The sequence below is a fragment of the Phyllobates terribilis genome, unplaced genomic scaffold (assembly GCF_046119375.1).
Source record: "Phyllobates terribilis strain yellow unplaced genomic scaffold, ASM4611937v1 Scaffold_46__1_contigs__length_10046794, whole genome shotgun sequence".
In the NCBI taxonomy this organism is placed as follows: Eukaryota; Metazoa; Chordata; class Amphibia; order Anura; family Dendrobatidae; genus Phyllobates; species Phyllobates terribilis.
In genome coordinates, this window is record NW_027362806.1 from 5,034,304 (window position 1) to 5,051,117 (window position 16,814).

General features: G+C 42.9%; 1 protein-coding gene across 1 annotated transcript; it reads left to right on the forward strand.

Moving 5' to 3' along the window:
* The first annotated feature begins 2,580 nt into the window (after positions 1-2,580).
* LOC141191504 (uncharacterized) lies at positions 2,581-12,894 on the forward strand. The gene is made up of 3 exons (XM_073661399.1): positions 2,581-2,647; positions 3,897-4,025; positions 9,935-12,894. The coding sequence occupies exons 1-3, from the start codon at positions 2,581-2,583 to the stop codon at positions 11,101-11,103; spliced, it is 1,365 nt and encodes a 454-aa protein (XP_073517500.1). The 3' UTR covers positions 11,104-12,894.
* Positions 12,895-16,814: the final 3,920 nt, after the last annotated feature.

A 16,814-nucleotide genomic window follows, 5' to 3' on the forward strand; every position in this document is an offset into this window, starting at 1 on the left:
TTAATTCTGTGGAAGCAGAAAAGCAATGTCTGTCTTTCATTTGTTCATTTTCATAGATTTTTAATTTATTATTACTTTTGTCAGATTCAAGTTTTTTCTGTGACCATTGTGGGTTTTTCTTTCATTAAACGAGGGGTACCAACAATTTTGACCACGTGTGTATCTATTCTATGTGTGTTGTTCTATTCTTTCTATTCTAAATTGTCGGGTATCAATGTATTGCAACTGTACGGGGCTTATGAATTAACAGCTTTTCTAAAGAGAAGGGTGCGTGAAATGGCACTCGCATGGTCCATATGCCGTCCGTTTTTTTTCTAGGACCCATTGACTTGCATTGGCGAGTCTCGTCCGATATACGCAGCAAATCGCAGCATGCTGACGTTTTTTTTCTCAGTCCTATTTTAGCTGAGAAAAAAATTGCATATGAGATGTACCTCATAGATTAACATTGGTACGAGTGCAATCCGATTTTTTTATCGGATTGCTCCCGTCCGTTTTTCTCCCAAGTGAGTATGAGCCCTTACAGACATACTCTTTAATATCCTTAAGAGCATTCTGCCAACAAAAGGACCTAGATGGAGATCTCTGAATGGCAAATGAACCCGCATGTCCAGCTAAAACGGAATCATGTACTTTATTAATAAAATGTACGCATAAAGAGAGCGATACCTAAAGTTTGTTAATAGGTAACCCTTCCGTCGGCGACAAAACCAAACTGGCAAAAAATACAGGGTCCACCAAGCCTATCTGGTGTTTAAGCACTTAGTAGCATCAATATACAACAGGTTCTTATGATCGGTAAAGACCTTATATCTTGCCCCCTCCAACCAATGTCTCCATTTCTCAAAGACTCTACATCAAGGATGTAGATACCCACTTTTTTTTCCATGAAAGAACAGCTCTCATCCCAAAAGCAGAAGCGTCTACCTCTACTAAAAAAAGCAGATTTAAAAATGTAATTTATGAAAATTTTTTAAAGACTGCTGGAGCATTGGTTAACCCAAATGGCATCATCAAATTTTCAAAATGACCCTCAGGCGAATTGAACGCTGTCGTCCCTTCATCACCCTGACGTACGTGTATAAGGTTATATGCCCCTTTCAAGTCAAACTTGGAAAATCATTCATCTCTAGATAATTGTTTAAACATCTCAGGTTAAAGGACAGGTATTGTGAACCGTGATTTTATTAATCTCTCTAAAATCCAAGTACGGACATAACTCTCCATATATATATATTTTTTTAACAACACCCCCCACACACACACTGTGACTGGAGAGGTAGATGGAGGTGGATGGCCGAATAATACCCTTAGCCCTAAAATAGTAAAGTGCTGCGGAATATGTTCCCACAAGCTGGGAAGGGTAATTAATTATAAATAAAAGATATATATCTCTGCGCTGGATCGAGTGAGTACAGGAGTAAGATAAAATAGAAAATGGACTAAGATGCCAAGTGGATATTAAAAATATATGGTTTATTTAAACGAAGGTAGAGAATTAAAATCCGTTAAAAAAAGAGATCATGTAGGTGCTTCTTGTTCACTTCCGCGAGGCTTTGTCTGCAAGAACGTATAAGTAGGCTGGAGGCTCCGGTGGGGGAATCCAAAGAAGATAGATTAGAGATGAGGTAGAGAATTAGTATGGGTGTTGTTGACTGGGTGCACAATTGGGTGGGAAATACCTGATGTTCCTTGGTGCAGATCTGGACGTGGCGGATAGGGATAGATATGGTGGAGGTTTGGTATTTTTCTTTCTATTAGATTCTGAAAATAGACGATGGGATTAGATAAGTGCTATTGAGTAAGTAGCTAGAATAAGTAATAGACTTGATGAAATAAGCTATCTGGCAAAATACCTGGTGACCTTATCTGGTCTATGGAGTCTGTGACTGGTATGTGATAGCTAGTAAAAGGCTTGCCAATGTGGTTGAACCATCTAGAAGAGGAAGTATGTGAAGACCAGGAGTTCTGCGATGGCAGCGCAGCTGGGTGCTTGTGTCTCGTAGATGCCGGCATTGGCAGACTGTTTGGTGGTAGGACCTTTATACCGCTGATAGGTGGAGGGCGATGGATCTCTCCAGAGGTTAGGAGTAGGCCCGGCGGGCGGCACACTGGATACACTTAATCCCGGCTGGTGACTAAGTGGGAGGGTCGCCTCTGGAGGTTGGTGCGCTCGACACTTCAGAACCTGCGAGACACGTGGTTAGGATCCATACGGAGGTCACAGAGGACCAGTTTCTACCCGTTTCGGAAATCTAGTGGTTTCCTTCGTCAGGGATTGGCCTTCAGGGTTTGTGGACTTTTTATATCCGTGCTGGTAAATTGGATACAAATGTCATGTATCAATCAGTCGCATGATAATCCCCTTTCCTTGTTAGATTTAGTTGCAGGCAAATAGTTTGATTTCACTATTGAGGCCCTTTGGTCTCAGTGTCCAGTGTAAATATCCAGTGGCTTCTGCCCTGGAATCTGTTTAATGAAGTCACCCTTTCGCCAGTATTTCTGTACCACTTGAATACCCAGAACTTGGATATTCTCGATGGAGTCTCCATATTTTTCCATAAAGTGCTTTGATAGCGGATGGCCATCAAATTTATTCTTAATATTCCATATATGTTCGCCTATCCTCGTGCTCATCTGGCGAATAGTTTGTCCTGTGTATAATTTGTTGCATGGACATTTGAGGCTATACACTACACCTTTACTGGAACATGTTATGTGGTCTTTATAACAGTATTCGTTTACTCCACTACATGGCCACCTCGTATACACACAACTCCGCTCCTTACACCTCGTATACACACAACTCCGCTCCGTACACCTCGTACACAGGGCTCCGCTCCGTACACCTCGTACACAGGGCTCCGCTCCGTACACCTCGTACACGCACGACTCCGCTCCGTACGCCTTGTACACAGGGCTCCGCTCCGTACGCCTCGTACACGCGCGGCTCCGCTCCGTACGCCTCGTACACGCGCGGCTCCGCTCCGTACGCCTCGTACACGCGCGGCTCCGCTCCGTAAGCCTCGCACACGCGCGGCTCCGCTCCGTAAGCCTCGCACACGCGCGGCTCCGCTCCGTAAGCCTCGCACACGCGCGGCTCCGCTCCGTAAGCCTCGCACACGCGCGGCTCCGCTCCGTACGCCTCGCACACGCGCGGCTCCGCTCCGTACGCCTCGCACACGCGCGGCTCCGCTCCGTACGCCTCGCACACGCGCGGCTCCGCTCCGTACGCCTCGCACACGCGCGGCTCCGCTCCGTACGCCTCGCACACGCGCGGCTCCGCTCCGTACGCCTCGCACACGCGCGGCTCCGCTCCGTACGCCTCGCACACGCGCGGCTCCGCTCCGTACGCCTCGCACACGCTCGGCTCCGCTCCGTACGCCTCGCACACGCTCGGCTCCGCTCCGTACGCCTCGCACACGCTCGGCTCCGCTCCGTACGCCTCGCACACGCTCGGCTCCGCTCCGTACGCATCGCACACGCTCGGCTCCGCTCCGTACACCTCGTACACGCTCGGCTCCGCTCCGTACACCTCGTACACGCTCGGCTCTGCTCCGTACACCTCGTACACGCTCGGCTCCGCTCCGTACACCTCGTACACGCGCGGCTCCGCTCCGTACACCTCGTACACGCGCGGCTCCGCTCCGTACACCTCGTACACGCGCGGCTCCGCTCCGTACACCTCGTACACGCGCGGCTCCGCTCCGTACACCTCGTACACGCGCGGCTCCGCTCCGTACACCTCGTGCACGCGCGGCTCCGCTCCGTACGCCTCGTACACACACGGCTCTGCTCCGTACACCTCGTACACGCGCGGCTCTGCTACATCCACACTGTAAACCCCTCCTGACCCCACACATAAACTTCAGCTCATCCAGCACCATGACAACCAGCACAGCAGAGTCCTGCATCCACTGAGGCCCCTGATCATGTGACCCCTGACTCCTCCCCTCCTGTGACCTCATCACAGGTCCTGTGCGCACACAGCAGCCATATATGTGGTGGCGGCTCTGCAGGTGGAGGTATGTGGAGACCCCATTACTGGGCGCAGGGGGCATTAACCCCTTCAGCACGGAGACTCTTTTGGGGTCTTGTGTTGCCCCTTTATAAGAATCATAAGGTTTCTGTTTCCTGTGATAGATACATACGACCCAACTATGGAGACAGGAAGGGAGGAGACGTCTTGTTCTCATTAGTGATGAGGGCGCGTGGATTGTTAACCCTTCGGTGAGCGCGCTCTGGTGCTCGGCATCTATGTTGGTGCCGCCGCGGCTCATGTGTCATGGCGGTTGGGCTGCTGTGACACATGCAGGGATTTGCCTAACAAACAGGCTGTTCATCAGACATGGTGCCATTAACAGACGCCTTCACCGAGGGTCTTGAATAAAGGGATCTAATGGAGTGAATAATAGGACCCACAAACCCAAACCTATTTAACAGCGAGAAGACGAACGACCAATTGACGGGTCAGACGCCTTCTCAGCGTCAATTAAGTGACATTTTATTGAATGAAATAAGTATTTGATCACCGACCAACCCGCGAGAATTCTGGCTCCCACAAACCTGTTAGTCTTTCTTTATGAAGCCTCCTACTCTGCACTCATTACCTGTATTAATTGCACCTTGTTAGATGTATAAAAGACACCTGTCCACACACTCAATCAATCACATTCTAACCTCTCCACCATGGGCAAGTCCAAAGAGCTGTGTAAGGACACCAGGGACAAAATTGTAAACCTGCACAAGGCTGGGATGGTGTCACGGGTGTGTCAGATGTGACAGACCTCTGCCGGGGGAGCGGTCTGGAGGTGAACCAGTACTGGGGGAGGTAGCAGAACCCATGCAGTTAGGGGGTGCCTTTACATCATACATTTCCCCGGAGATTCGCAAGAAAAAAGGCGTATTTTTTTTTTCTGGGAAAAAGGGACATTTTATTAGGACCTGTCCTTCAATTCCTAAACAAAAGGACAACTCACAGCAGAGAGGATTCTCTTATAACATAACCTTCACTTATACCTATAAAACTTTATATCCTATATATCCATTACTGAATCAACATAACCCCTATTAACCTAAGGACACAAAAAGACTCATTACAGATATTTACAGGATACGGTCTCCGGATGAATATATCCAGTCCTGACTGTTAAATAACATTAATCATAATCTAAAGTGCTATTGTGCAATATAGAAAGAAAATGTTTGGTTCTCACCCATTTTGCATCTAGGCACCATCCGGGAATTTCTGTCTGTCTGTTGATCTTTTTCTGAGGACTGATGCCCCCCTGTCATGCCCCTGGGTTTAGCTCCCGCCCCGACACGGGCAGTACCCAAGTGTACCTTCTAACATATCCCACAAAAACCCTCCCGACACGTTTCTTTCTCCTTACGGAGAATTCATCAGGGGAGTATGTTTAGCATTTTGTGGAAGGCACAATTAATGCAAAGAGAGAAGGTGACTCTGTGCCAATAAAGTGTCAAAGTGAGTAAAACAAAAAATTCAATGAGGCTCACAATAGTGAGTGTTCATTACAGTCGTGCAGAGCGCTGCCTCCACTATTTTTCCAAAAACTGTATGAGGAGATAATCCCACACACTCACTTCCTGTATGTAAATAGGTTTACTTTCCCTCCTTTCCAGGGAGTCCTATGTCACTTCCTGGGCGGGGCTTATATGTGTCTTATATTTTGGTTGCTATAATTCCAGGGTTTATCTCTATCAAACCCATTCCTTTTTCAAATACATTATCCCATAATAGTGCTCTCATCAGACTCATTCCATTTTGACCACCTTATATGTATTCCCACTCTTTCAAAACATGTCATTTTCTGCAGCGCGGAGTCTCACAATCACATGACACGGCTGGGTCTCCCTCGATCGCATCATTTCCACCGCCCGACAAGCCGTGACGACGTGACACCGCCGACCGCATCATTTCCGGACGCCCGGCAGGTCACAATCACGTGACATACCCACCTGACATACCCAATCACATAATTTCTGGCCGCCCGGCATGCCGCGATCACGCAATGCAGCCCCATTTTTACAGCCGCCTACACTCAGCCATATGTTACAACATGTGGCCGTGGACTCCACAACGCTTCCGGTCACGTGGCACCCGAAACGCCTCAGTCACACGGCCGACCACATATGGTCACATGTCCCCATATATACCGTATTATTTCTCAATGATTACCACTGCCATAGTGACCATCAATCAAATCGCACATGATGCTCCTTCCTACTTGGGGTAGGCTGGCAGCTTTAAATACAAACTTCATCAGGCGACATAATTTAAATATACCAAAGAATACCCAAATAACTGGAAGTAAATGTATAGATCGCACAGTGCAAAAATAATAATAAATAATAAAGGGTATTTAGTTAACATAATTTTTGCTTCTTTGGTTTCTCTCTGTTCAGTGGCCTTGTGTGAACATGCATCCACATTTTGCATGCACATCAATTTATGTCTCAGTTCAGACCTCCAGGTTTTTTTTCTTTGCAGTCAGTATGCTTTAGTGCATATAAAAGGGTGTGGCCGCCCTTTGTCTGGGCTGACGCGCTCATTCTGCCACGGTTTTATGCTTATACTAGGGATCAAGTCTCTCTGCCTATGTCCATATGTATGTCACTTGACAAATGGTAAGGTTTTTAATACTAGAGTTAGGACTGTCCCATAAGGGTTGCCGTGAAGTTTCGGGATAGCTTATACATTATTTTGATCAAAATTATGTTAACTAAATACCCTTTATTATTTATTATTATTTTTGCACTGTGCGATCTATACATTTACTTTCAGTTATTTGGGTATTTTTTCTTGTCTTTGGTTTCTCTCTGTTCAATGGCCTTGTGTGAACATGCATCTACATTTTGCATGCACATCAATTTATGTCTCAGTTCAGACCTCCAGGTTGTTTTTTTTTATAATTTAAATATACTATTTCATTCTGAAAGCACTCTTTAAGCAGCCTGTTGCCCACAATGTCATATATTATATATCTATCCATAAATTTCCCTTCTTCCTAAGGGTATATAATCCTTAAGGATATAAATATCACCTTCTTTTGAAGGCACTCAAGATTTTAAAGGCTCAAAAATCTGATTTTGACAGGCTCATGTAATGGGACGCTTCACGTAAGCATGATCAAACGGGGGGAAGCGAGGGGGAGGATTTTGTAAGGTGGGGATCAGGAGATACTCCTTTCAGATAAAACAACTATAGCCAAGTTGCTCATTGAGCCACTTAGGGGTCATGGTGTTCAACCGGAAAATCCATCTTGCTTCTTTTTGCTGTAGGATTCTGTCCATGTCCCCCCCCACTATTCATTTTCATGCAACCAATTCCCGTAAATGATATTACTTTCGGATCCCCCCATGCACTAAATTTACATGTTTAGCAATGGGCGTGTCATTATTGATTGCAATATCATTTAGATGCTCTCCTATTCTTCTTCTCATTTCTCGTATGGTCTTCCCTATTTACTCCTTTTTGCAAATACATGTTGCTTTATATATCACAAATGTTGTTCTACAATTAATAAAACTTCTAATATCAAAGGACAGTCCTGTAACGTTACTCATAAAGGTTTTTGTAGTCTTATCATTCGGACAGGCCACGCATCCACTGCAATTGTAGCAGCCATTCGGTCTCCCTGGTAACCAAGACTTGTCCTTTTTAGATTGCACAAAATGACTTTTGACAACCCTGTCTCCAATCGTTTTGTTTCTGTGAAACGTGATTTGTGGTTTTGTACCAACAACTTTTTTCAAATCCTCGTCTATGGTAGAATTCCCGAATATTTTTCTATAATGACCCTTGCTTGTGGGGCACCATTATCGTATGTCGCAATCAACCTAATAAGTTCTTTTCCTTTTTCATTATCGTCTTTTGTTCTTGGAGAGAGCAGATTTTCTCTATTTTGTTTAAAAGCAAACTGGTGCGCCCTTCTCAAAACCCAATCAGGGTATCCCCTTCGTTTAGACCTCTCTCTCATTTCCTTAGCCTGCTGTATAAATTCACCATCAGTCGAACAATTCCTTCTCAGCCTGATGTATTGGCCTTTTGGTATTCCCTTCTTCAGAGGGGGGAGGATGGTGGCTCTCCCACCGAAGAAGGGAATTTGTAATGACGCGCCCCAAAATGATTAATGATTAAGTGGAGGAGCAAAGGAGCCGGGGCCAAGGAGTAGAATGACAGACCTTAGATGGTTAAAAAGTTAGGTATCAGGGCAGAGACATAAGGAATATAGGTCCCCAAATAGTTGAGTATAAAGGCATGTTAGGTATAGGACAGAGACATATGAGCAATATAGATAAGTAATAAAGCTTATTAAGTAACAGATCAGTATAGAAGCATGTTATATGATCATGCCAGGTGGCTTGTCTGTCTGCACAACGTGTGCTGGGTAGCTACCTTTAATGGAGCTGTGAACAGGCGCTCCCGCGCCTACGTCTCGTGCATCTGTCTCTAGTTGTGGCTGGAGGGTTTATGTATGTTTCCCCGATTACTGCCAGACCGGAAGTGTGTGTGCTTGGACCTGTTCCCCCGGAGCTTGAGTCACAGGCAGGTGACACCACCTTTGTGAGTAGGTTTGAGATGTGCGGGCCGCCTACTCACCATATCTCCACCTGAAGGATGTGGCTGCAGAAGTGAAATGCTCAGCCACTGTTTTTTTTTTCTGTCTGGTGAAGGAAGTCTCCAGACCATGTGTGTGGAAGCCAGAGAGCTCCACAGAAGGACTTTGTGGTGGAACTTTGTGTTACCTGGAGCGGGCGAAACCCCGCTCACCTATGAACTGTACTATACTTTATCTTTTTGTTTCCCGTTATCCCGGATAGGCCTTGTTTATTTTGCGGAACCCTGCCATGGTTTATGCCATTAATTAATAAACCAACTGTAAGTTAACCCAATAAGTGTTTCTGCCTCTGTGAGAGCCGAGCAAATCGCTTTACCACACCAGGGTTTGCAGCAACGGATAGTGGATTTGTGGCTGGCAATGCAGTCCCTAATGTGTTGAATAGTTTTCCATACGTATAGTAGACCACATGGGCATTTGATTACATATATCACAAAGTTAGATTCTCTGCAGAATGAATGAGGCCACGTATGGTGACAGGAGCAGATGTCGCAGGAGCAGATTACACAGGAGATGGGGCACACCATTTGCAGGAGCCCTAATATGACAAAATGGCAAAAAACCAGAGCGGTAGAAATCCCCAGAAAGTGACTCCATTTTGGAAGTTTTTACCCTCAGTGAATTAGTCTATAGAAGTAGTGACTACTTTGACTCCACAGACACTTCCTGGACATTATCACATTAGATGTTGGAGAGTGAAAATTACAAATATATTATTTTATTGCCCAACACATAGTGTCCAGATTGTGCTCCAGGAGAGACACAACGTAAATTAAGTGTTTTTTTCTCACTATAGTAATGCCAAATACATGGATGATAAATGTGGTTTGGGCGCACTGCAAGGCTCGGAAACGAGGGGGAGATTTCACTTTGGGAGAGCGGATATTGCTGGATTAGTATATGGAAGCCATGTTGCTTTTCAAGAGCCTTTTGAGACCTTAATAATTTGGAAACTTTTGTTTTCCCACTGACAGATGATGGACCTGAGTGGGGAATTGTTTTTTGTGAGATGAGTGGAAGTTTTTATTGGTGTTATATTCATCTACATAACATTGTTTGGTGGCTTTTTATTCCATATTTTGGATGCAGAATGAACAAACCGTTGAACACCACGCTCTACTGGTTCATCCTATGAAGTTTTCTATTAGACTGGGAACTGTCATTGTCTTGGTGAATAATTCAATGTTTTTACATAACTTGCCATTTCTACAGATAGTTTAATTAAAAATGTTCAAAAATATAAAATTCAAGTATATTTTACTAAAAAAAATAATTTGTTTTATTCTTGGCAGATGACTGTACCAGGAGATCAGAGGGACAGCTGACATCTTCAATTTTTAAATCCAATGATCTTGAGATCCCACAGGATACAATTGAAGTGAATGCCATTACTCCAGATATACCATCATCCCTTTACAGCGAAGATCAATCATCTGATTCTTTAAAACAAGTCCTGTCTTCTGATTCATTACCGACTACTAAGGAAAATCATAGTCACAAAAGAGGCATTAAAAAACAAACTGCTCCTAAAGCAAAAAAGCCATTTTCACCTTCAGAATATAGAAATAGTTTTCCTCTCAAAAAGTCTTTTCTTAAACATCAAAAAATGTACACAGCAGAGAATCAAATTTCCTGTTCCAAGTGTGATAGATGTTTTAACCAGAAATCAGATCTTGTTAGTCACCAAAGAACTCACACAGGGGAGATGCCATTTTCATGTTCACAATGTGGAAAATGTTTCGCAAAGAAATCAAGTCTTACCAAACATCAAAGAACTCACACAGGGAAGAAGCCTTTTTCATGTTCAGAATGTGGGAAATGTTTTGTGAAGAATGTGTCTCTTCTTAATCATCAGAGAATTCACACAGGGGAGAAACCATTTTCATGTTCAGAATGTGGGAAATGTTTTGCAAAGAAATCAAATCTTATGAAACATCAGAAAACTCACACAGGGGAGAAGCCATTTTCATGTTCAGAATGTGGGAAATGGTTTACAAAGAAAGCAAATGTCCTCAGACATCAGATAACTCACATAGGGGAAACGCCTTTTTCATGTTCAGAATGCGGAAAATGTTTTAACCAGAAATCAAGCTTTGTTAAGCATCAGAAAATACACACAGGGGAGAAGCCTTTTTCATGTTTAGATTGTGGGAAATGTTTTATACAGAAATCACATCTTGATACACATCAGAGAACTCACACAGGGGAGAAGCCATTTACCTGTTCAGAATGTGGGAAATGTTTTGCAAAGAAATCAAATCTTATCGCACATGAGAGAACTCACACAGGTGAGAAGCCATTTTCATGTTCAGAATGTGGGAAATATTTTGCAGAGAAATCAAATCTTATCAAACATCTGATAACTCACACAGGGGAGAAGCCTTTTCCATGTTCAGAATGTGGGAAATGTTTTGCAAAGAAATCAAATCTTATTAAACATCAGAGATCTCACACAGGGTAGAAGCTTTTTTCATGTTCAGAATGTGGAAAATGTTTTAACCATGAATCAGATGTTGTTAGGCACCAAAGAACCCACACAGGGGAGAAGCCTTTTTCATTTTCAGAATGTAGAAAATGTTTTAATCAGAAAGCGCATCTTGATAGCAACTGGAGAAACCACACAGGGGAAAATGCCGCAAAGTACACCCAACTAGTCTCTGTACAGACTAGCTGCACAACTTAAAGTACCACCTCGGATCTAAATCCGTAATAGGCCATTGAGGGGTTTCTCGTACCTCCTGAGGAACCTTAGGGGAGGCCGCAACACACTGTCAACTAGGGGAAAGGAAAGTGTGAAGTAAGATACAAAACTCTTGGGGAGAAACTAAAACACATTCGTATAGGGCAAAGAAGGCAAGCTAAGGAGAACCAAAAAGAACAAGTATAACCTCCCACAAACCTAAGCGTGATAGAAGGAAAAGGTGCTGGGGGGGGGGAAGCAAAAAGACCAGGAGGATAGTTTCACCTTTGTGGTGAAACTTAAAAAAATCATCCTGACGCACAATTACTTTGAATTTGATAACCACATATATCTACAGGATATGGCTTCACAGTATGCAAATTTTCATGGCCAAGATTGAAAGTGACTTCTTGTCCTCATTGACAATATTTTAATCATCTGGACGAAGTCTGAGCAACAGCTAAAGCCGTTCCATGAGCACTTTAATCAATTTCATCCCACCATAAACTTAACACTCAAGTACTTCTGTACTAAAATTAATTTTTCTGGACACCATCATTAAATTATAGAACAATGAAGTAGAACCATTCCTGTGCCAGAAGCCAATTAACTGTCCAACATCCCTTAAATGGGTCAGTTTCCATCCACAACACACAATCTCTATTGTGTACACCCAAGCCATCATATACAATCGGATATGTTCCAACCCTATGGACAGAGACAACACCTTTGGTGGCCTCAGAAAAACCTTTTTGAACCAGGGCTACCATCCAACAACAATTGAAAACCAGATTGCAAGAGCCACCAGAATATCAAGGAATCCTCTCCTACATTTGAAAACTAAACAAGAAAGGAACCGGGTGGCTCTCGTGGTCACCTACAATCCAAATCTGGAGGTGCTAAGGAAAGCTGCACCGAAATTACAACCATTATTACAAAAAGATGCCCAATTACAATCTATATTTCCAGATCCCCAACTTCGGTGATTTACGCAGCTCAAAATCTACGAAGCATCATTGTCAGAAGCTCCCTGTCCTCTCCAACAGCTACAGGAACCTTTCCCTGCAGCCAGAAAAATGTAAAACCTGTCCATTTATAATGACCACGAACAAGATAAAGATTCCCAACTCACATCAGGACCACAAGATCCCATATACATTCAGCTGCATTACATCTAATGTAGTGTACTTAATTATATGTACCAAATGTTCAACTGGGGGTCTGTATGTAGGGCAGACAGGGCAAAAAACTTAGAAGGGTGAATTTTCATCGCCACACAATAATAGAAAAAATAAATATACCTGCTGCAAACATTTTTGTATCCCTGATCACAGCATCATGGACATAAAATTACTTGTATTAAAACATAATTTCAAATCTCAGAGAGACAAAATAAATTTGGGAGTTCAAGCTTATGACAATCTTTGGCACACTCAGCAGCACTCAGCAATGTATCGCATGGATTTATGTCTTCCTACATCCACTAAGCATTGTGTTCCTCAGACCGTTTGGGAGCATCACAATCATTGACCAGACCTCAATCACAGGACAATAAAACTTTCACACTCCTTATATATGAACTGTTTCAATATTTACGGCCACAACTGCTTCTCTCTCTCCAATACTGATAGTTCTGCTTCACATCACTTGTCTTATCTATTGCATTATTCTTGTGCCCTGTTGTGTATAAATATGTGACTCTTCAGATTGTGTTATACTGTGCCTGATGAAGAGACCTGAGTAGTCCCAAAAGCTTGCAATTTGTTACCTTTTGATGGCTAACTGAAAAGATGGTATCAACCACTGAGGACTTCAAATTGTAATATTTTTCTCCCAACAGCAATTTTAAGAACTCTCCACAGGTGTTCAATGGGATTTAGATCCATACTCATTGCTGGCCAATTCAGAACTCTCCAGCACTTTGTTTCCATCCAATTATTGGTGCTTCTTGAAGTATGTTTGAGGTCCATTGCCATGCTGGAAGACCCATGATCTAGGATGCAAACCCAGCTTTTTGACAATAGGCACTACATTGTGACCCAAAATCCTTTGGTAATCTTCAGATTTCATGATGCCTTGCGCACAGTCAAGGCACACAGTGCCAGAGGCAACAAAACAACCCCAAACCATCTTTGAATGTCCATCATATTTCACTGTGGGTTCTGTGTTCTTTTCTTTGTAAGCTTCATTCTGTTTAAGGTAAACAGAATAGAGAATTTTGGTAAAGCCCATCATCTTGGTCTCATCTGTCCAAAAGATGCTTACCCAGAAGGATTTTGGCTTACTCATGTACATTTTGGGAAACTGCAGTCCAGCTTTTTTATGCCTCTGTGTCAGCAGTGGGATCTTCCTGGGTCTCCCGCCACAGGATTTCAAATGTTGACGGATAGTTCACGCTGACACTGATGCACCCTGAGCATGCAAAAGCACTTGAATTTCTCTGGAACTTGACTGGGACTGCTTATCCGACATCTGGACTGTGAAGACACGGGGTCTTCCATGGGCAGAACACTACTCAGACAACACAGGGTGAAGGTATACAGTGTGGCAATCATTTATTGAACCACCAGCAATTAATAACATATAAAACAGTCCCAGCAAATACATGAGATGGTGTAAAATTACAGTCTCACATTTCCACTGACCTGCCCGGATTAGAGCCGTGAGATATGTGTCCAGGGGACCCGATTGTCCCAACCTGGTTCTTCACATAATCTCTGAGAGTTCAGCAATGGTCAGTGGAGCAGTTCTGTATCTTGCCAGCCAGGGCTGTGGTCCCTTAGGCTCTCATTCTGTAGTGTCTCTTTGAACAGATGCAGAGGCCCCCTTTTTATAGTTCAAATTTGTCCTTTCAAGCCATCATTCACAAGTGAAGGGTTAGGGATGATGATATTAATTTACAATGCTCAAATATCCACAGCTCATCCCCCCCAAATGTTGGCTGGAAAACACCCTACAGTGGTATTTAACATACAGGTGCTTCTCACTAAATTAGAATATCAGCAAAAAGTTAATTTATTTTAGTTCTTCAATACAAAAAGTGAAACTCATATATTATATAGAGTCATTACAAACAGAGTGAGTGATCTATTCCAAGTGCTTAGGCTCTCATTCTGTAGTGTCTCTTTGAACAGATGCAGAGGCCCCCTTTTTATAGTTCAAATTTGTCCTTTCAAGCCATCATTCACAAGTGAAGGGTTAGGGATGATGATATTAATTTACAATGCTCAAATATCCACAGCTCATCCCCCCCAAATGTTGGCTGGAAAACACCCTACAGTGGTATTTAACATACAGGTGCTTCTCACTAAATTAGAATATCAGCAAAAAGTTAATTTATTTTAGTTCTTCAATACAAAAAGTGAAACTCATATATTATATAGAGTCATTACAAACAGAGTGAGTGATCTATTCCAAGTGTTTATTTCTGTTAATGTTGATGATTATGGCTTACAGCCAATGAAAACACAAAAGTCATTATCTCAGCAAATTAAAATAATTAACAAAAAACACCTGCAAAGGCTTCCTAAGAGCTTAAAAATGTCCCTTAGTCTGTTTCAGTAGGCTCCACAATCACGGGGAAGACTTCTAACTTGACAGATGTCCAGAAGGCAGTCATTGGAACCTTGATTTCCAAATGAAAATTGGAACTCTGAGACCTTGTGGAGTGTGTCAGAGTCTGGAGGAAGAGTGGAGAGGCCACAATCCAACCTGCTTGAGGTCTAGTGTGAAGTTTCCACAATCAGTGATGGTTTGGGGAGCCATGTCATCTGCTCGTGTAGGTCCACTGTGTTTTATTCAGACCAGAACATTTTAGATCACTTCATGCTTCCCTCTGCCAACAAGCTTTTTGGAGATGGAAATTTCATTCTCCAGCAGGACTTGGCCCCTGTCCACACTGCCAAAAGTACCAATACCTGGTTTACACACAACAGTATCACTGTGCTTGATTGGCCGCAAACTCGCCTGACCTTAACCCCATAGAGAATCTATTATAGAGAATCTATGGGGTATTGTCAAGAGGAGGATGAGAGACCCCAGACCCAACAATGCAGACGAGCTGAAGGCTGCTATCAAAGCAACCTGGGCTTCCATAACACCTCAGCAGTGCCACAGGCTGATCGCCTCCATGCCACGCTGCACTGATGCAGTAATTGATGCAAAAGGAGCCACGACCAAGTATTAAGTGAATTTACTGAACATACATTTCAGTAGGCCGACATTTCGGATTTTAAAAACATTTTTCAAGCTGTTGTTATAAAGTATTCTAATTTACTGAGATAATGACTTTTGTGTTTTCATTGGCTGTAAGCCATAATCATCAACATTAACAGAAATAAATACTTGAAATAGATCACTCTGTGTGTAATGACCCAACATAATGAGTTTCACTGTTTGTATTGAAAATCAAACAAATTAACTTTTTGATTATATTCTAATTTAGTGAGATGCACCTGTATCTTAGGAAACATTCATTGTTCAGAGTCCCTGTATGGCAGATGATACATTGTAAGAGAGGATATAAGATGTAGATAACAGCCTTCGTCAATTACCAATATCTCCTCAAGTGATCAGCATTCAGATTTATACGAACAATAGTCTGTGTTGAGCAACCAAAGAAGAACACAGGTTAAAAGAGTCAACATAAAAATAAAGGTATATTGCTCTTGGCCATCAGAAAGTATATCTGGCATAATTAAGGAGGAAAGCTGTGTCGTCACATGGACTATCCTGCGGTGCAACCTTTCATCAATTTTTGTCTGTCTTCCACATCCAGGGAGATTAGCTACAGTGCCATGGGTTGCAAATGTATTGATTAGGTTGCGCACCAGACATCTGGAGATGGACTTGCAACCTTGAAATTGTTGATATTTTTCAACAATTTTGGCTCTCAAGTCCTCAGACTGTTCTCTTCACCTCTTTCTGTTCTTCATGCTTAGTGTGGCACACACATGCACACAATGCAAAGATTGAATCAACTTCTCCCTTTTTATCTGGTTTCAGGTGTGCTTTTCATATTGCCCACACCTGTTACTTGCCACAATTAAGTTTGAACAAGCTTCACATGCTTGAAACAATGTTGTTTACCCACAACTTTAGCAAGGTGCCAACAACTTTGTCTTGCCCATTTTTGGTGGTTTTGTGTGAAATTATGTTCAATTACTTCATTTTTTGGAACAATTTTAAGGGAACCAACACTTTCAGCATTTCATCCTCTACCTGTTCAACTATATTAGGAGGCTTGTAGCAAACTCCAATTAGCAGCTTTCCATTATTACCATTTCCATGTACAGTTACCCATACTAACTCTACATTGTCGAAGCTTCGCCCAATGTCGTCATTGATCACAAGTCTTAAGTTGGATTTAACGAAAATACACACCCCTCTACCTTTTTTTTCTTTCCTATCCTTTCTGAATGTAGTGTAACCCTCTATAGTTTCACCCAGTCATGGCTTTCATCCAGCCAGGTTTCCGTAATGCCCACCACATT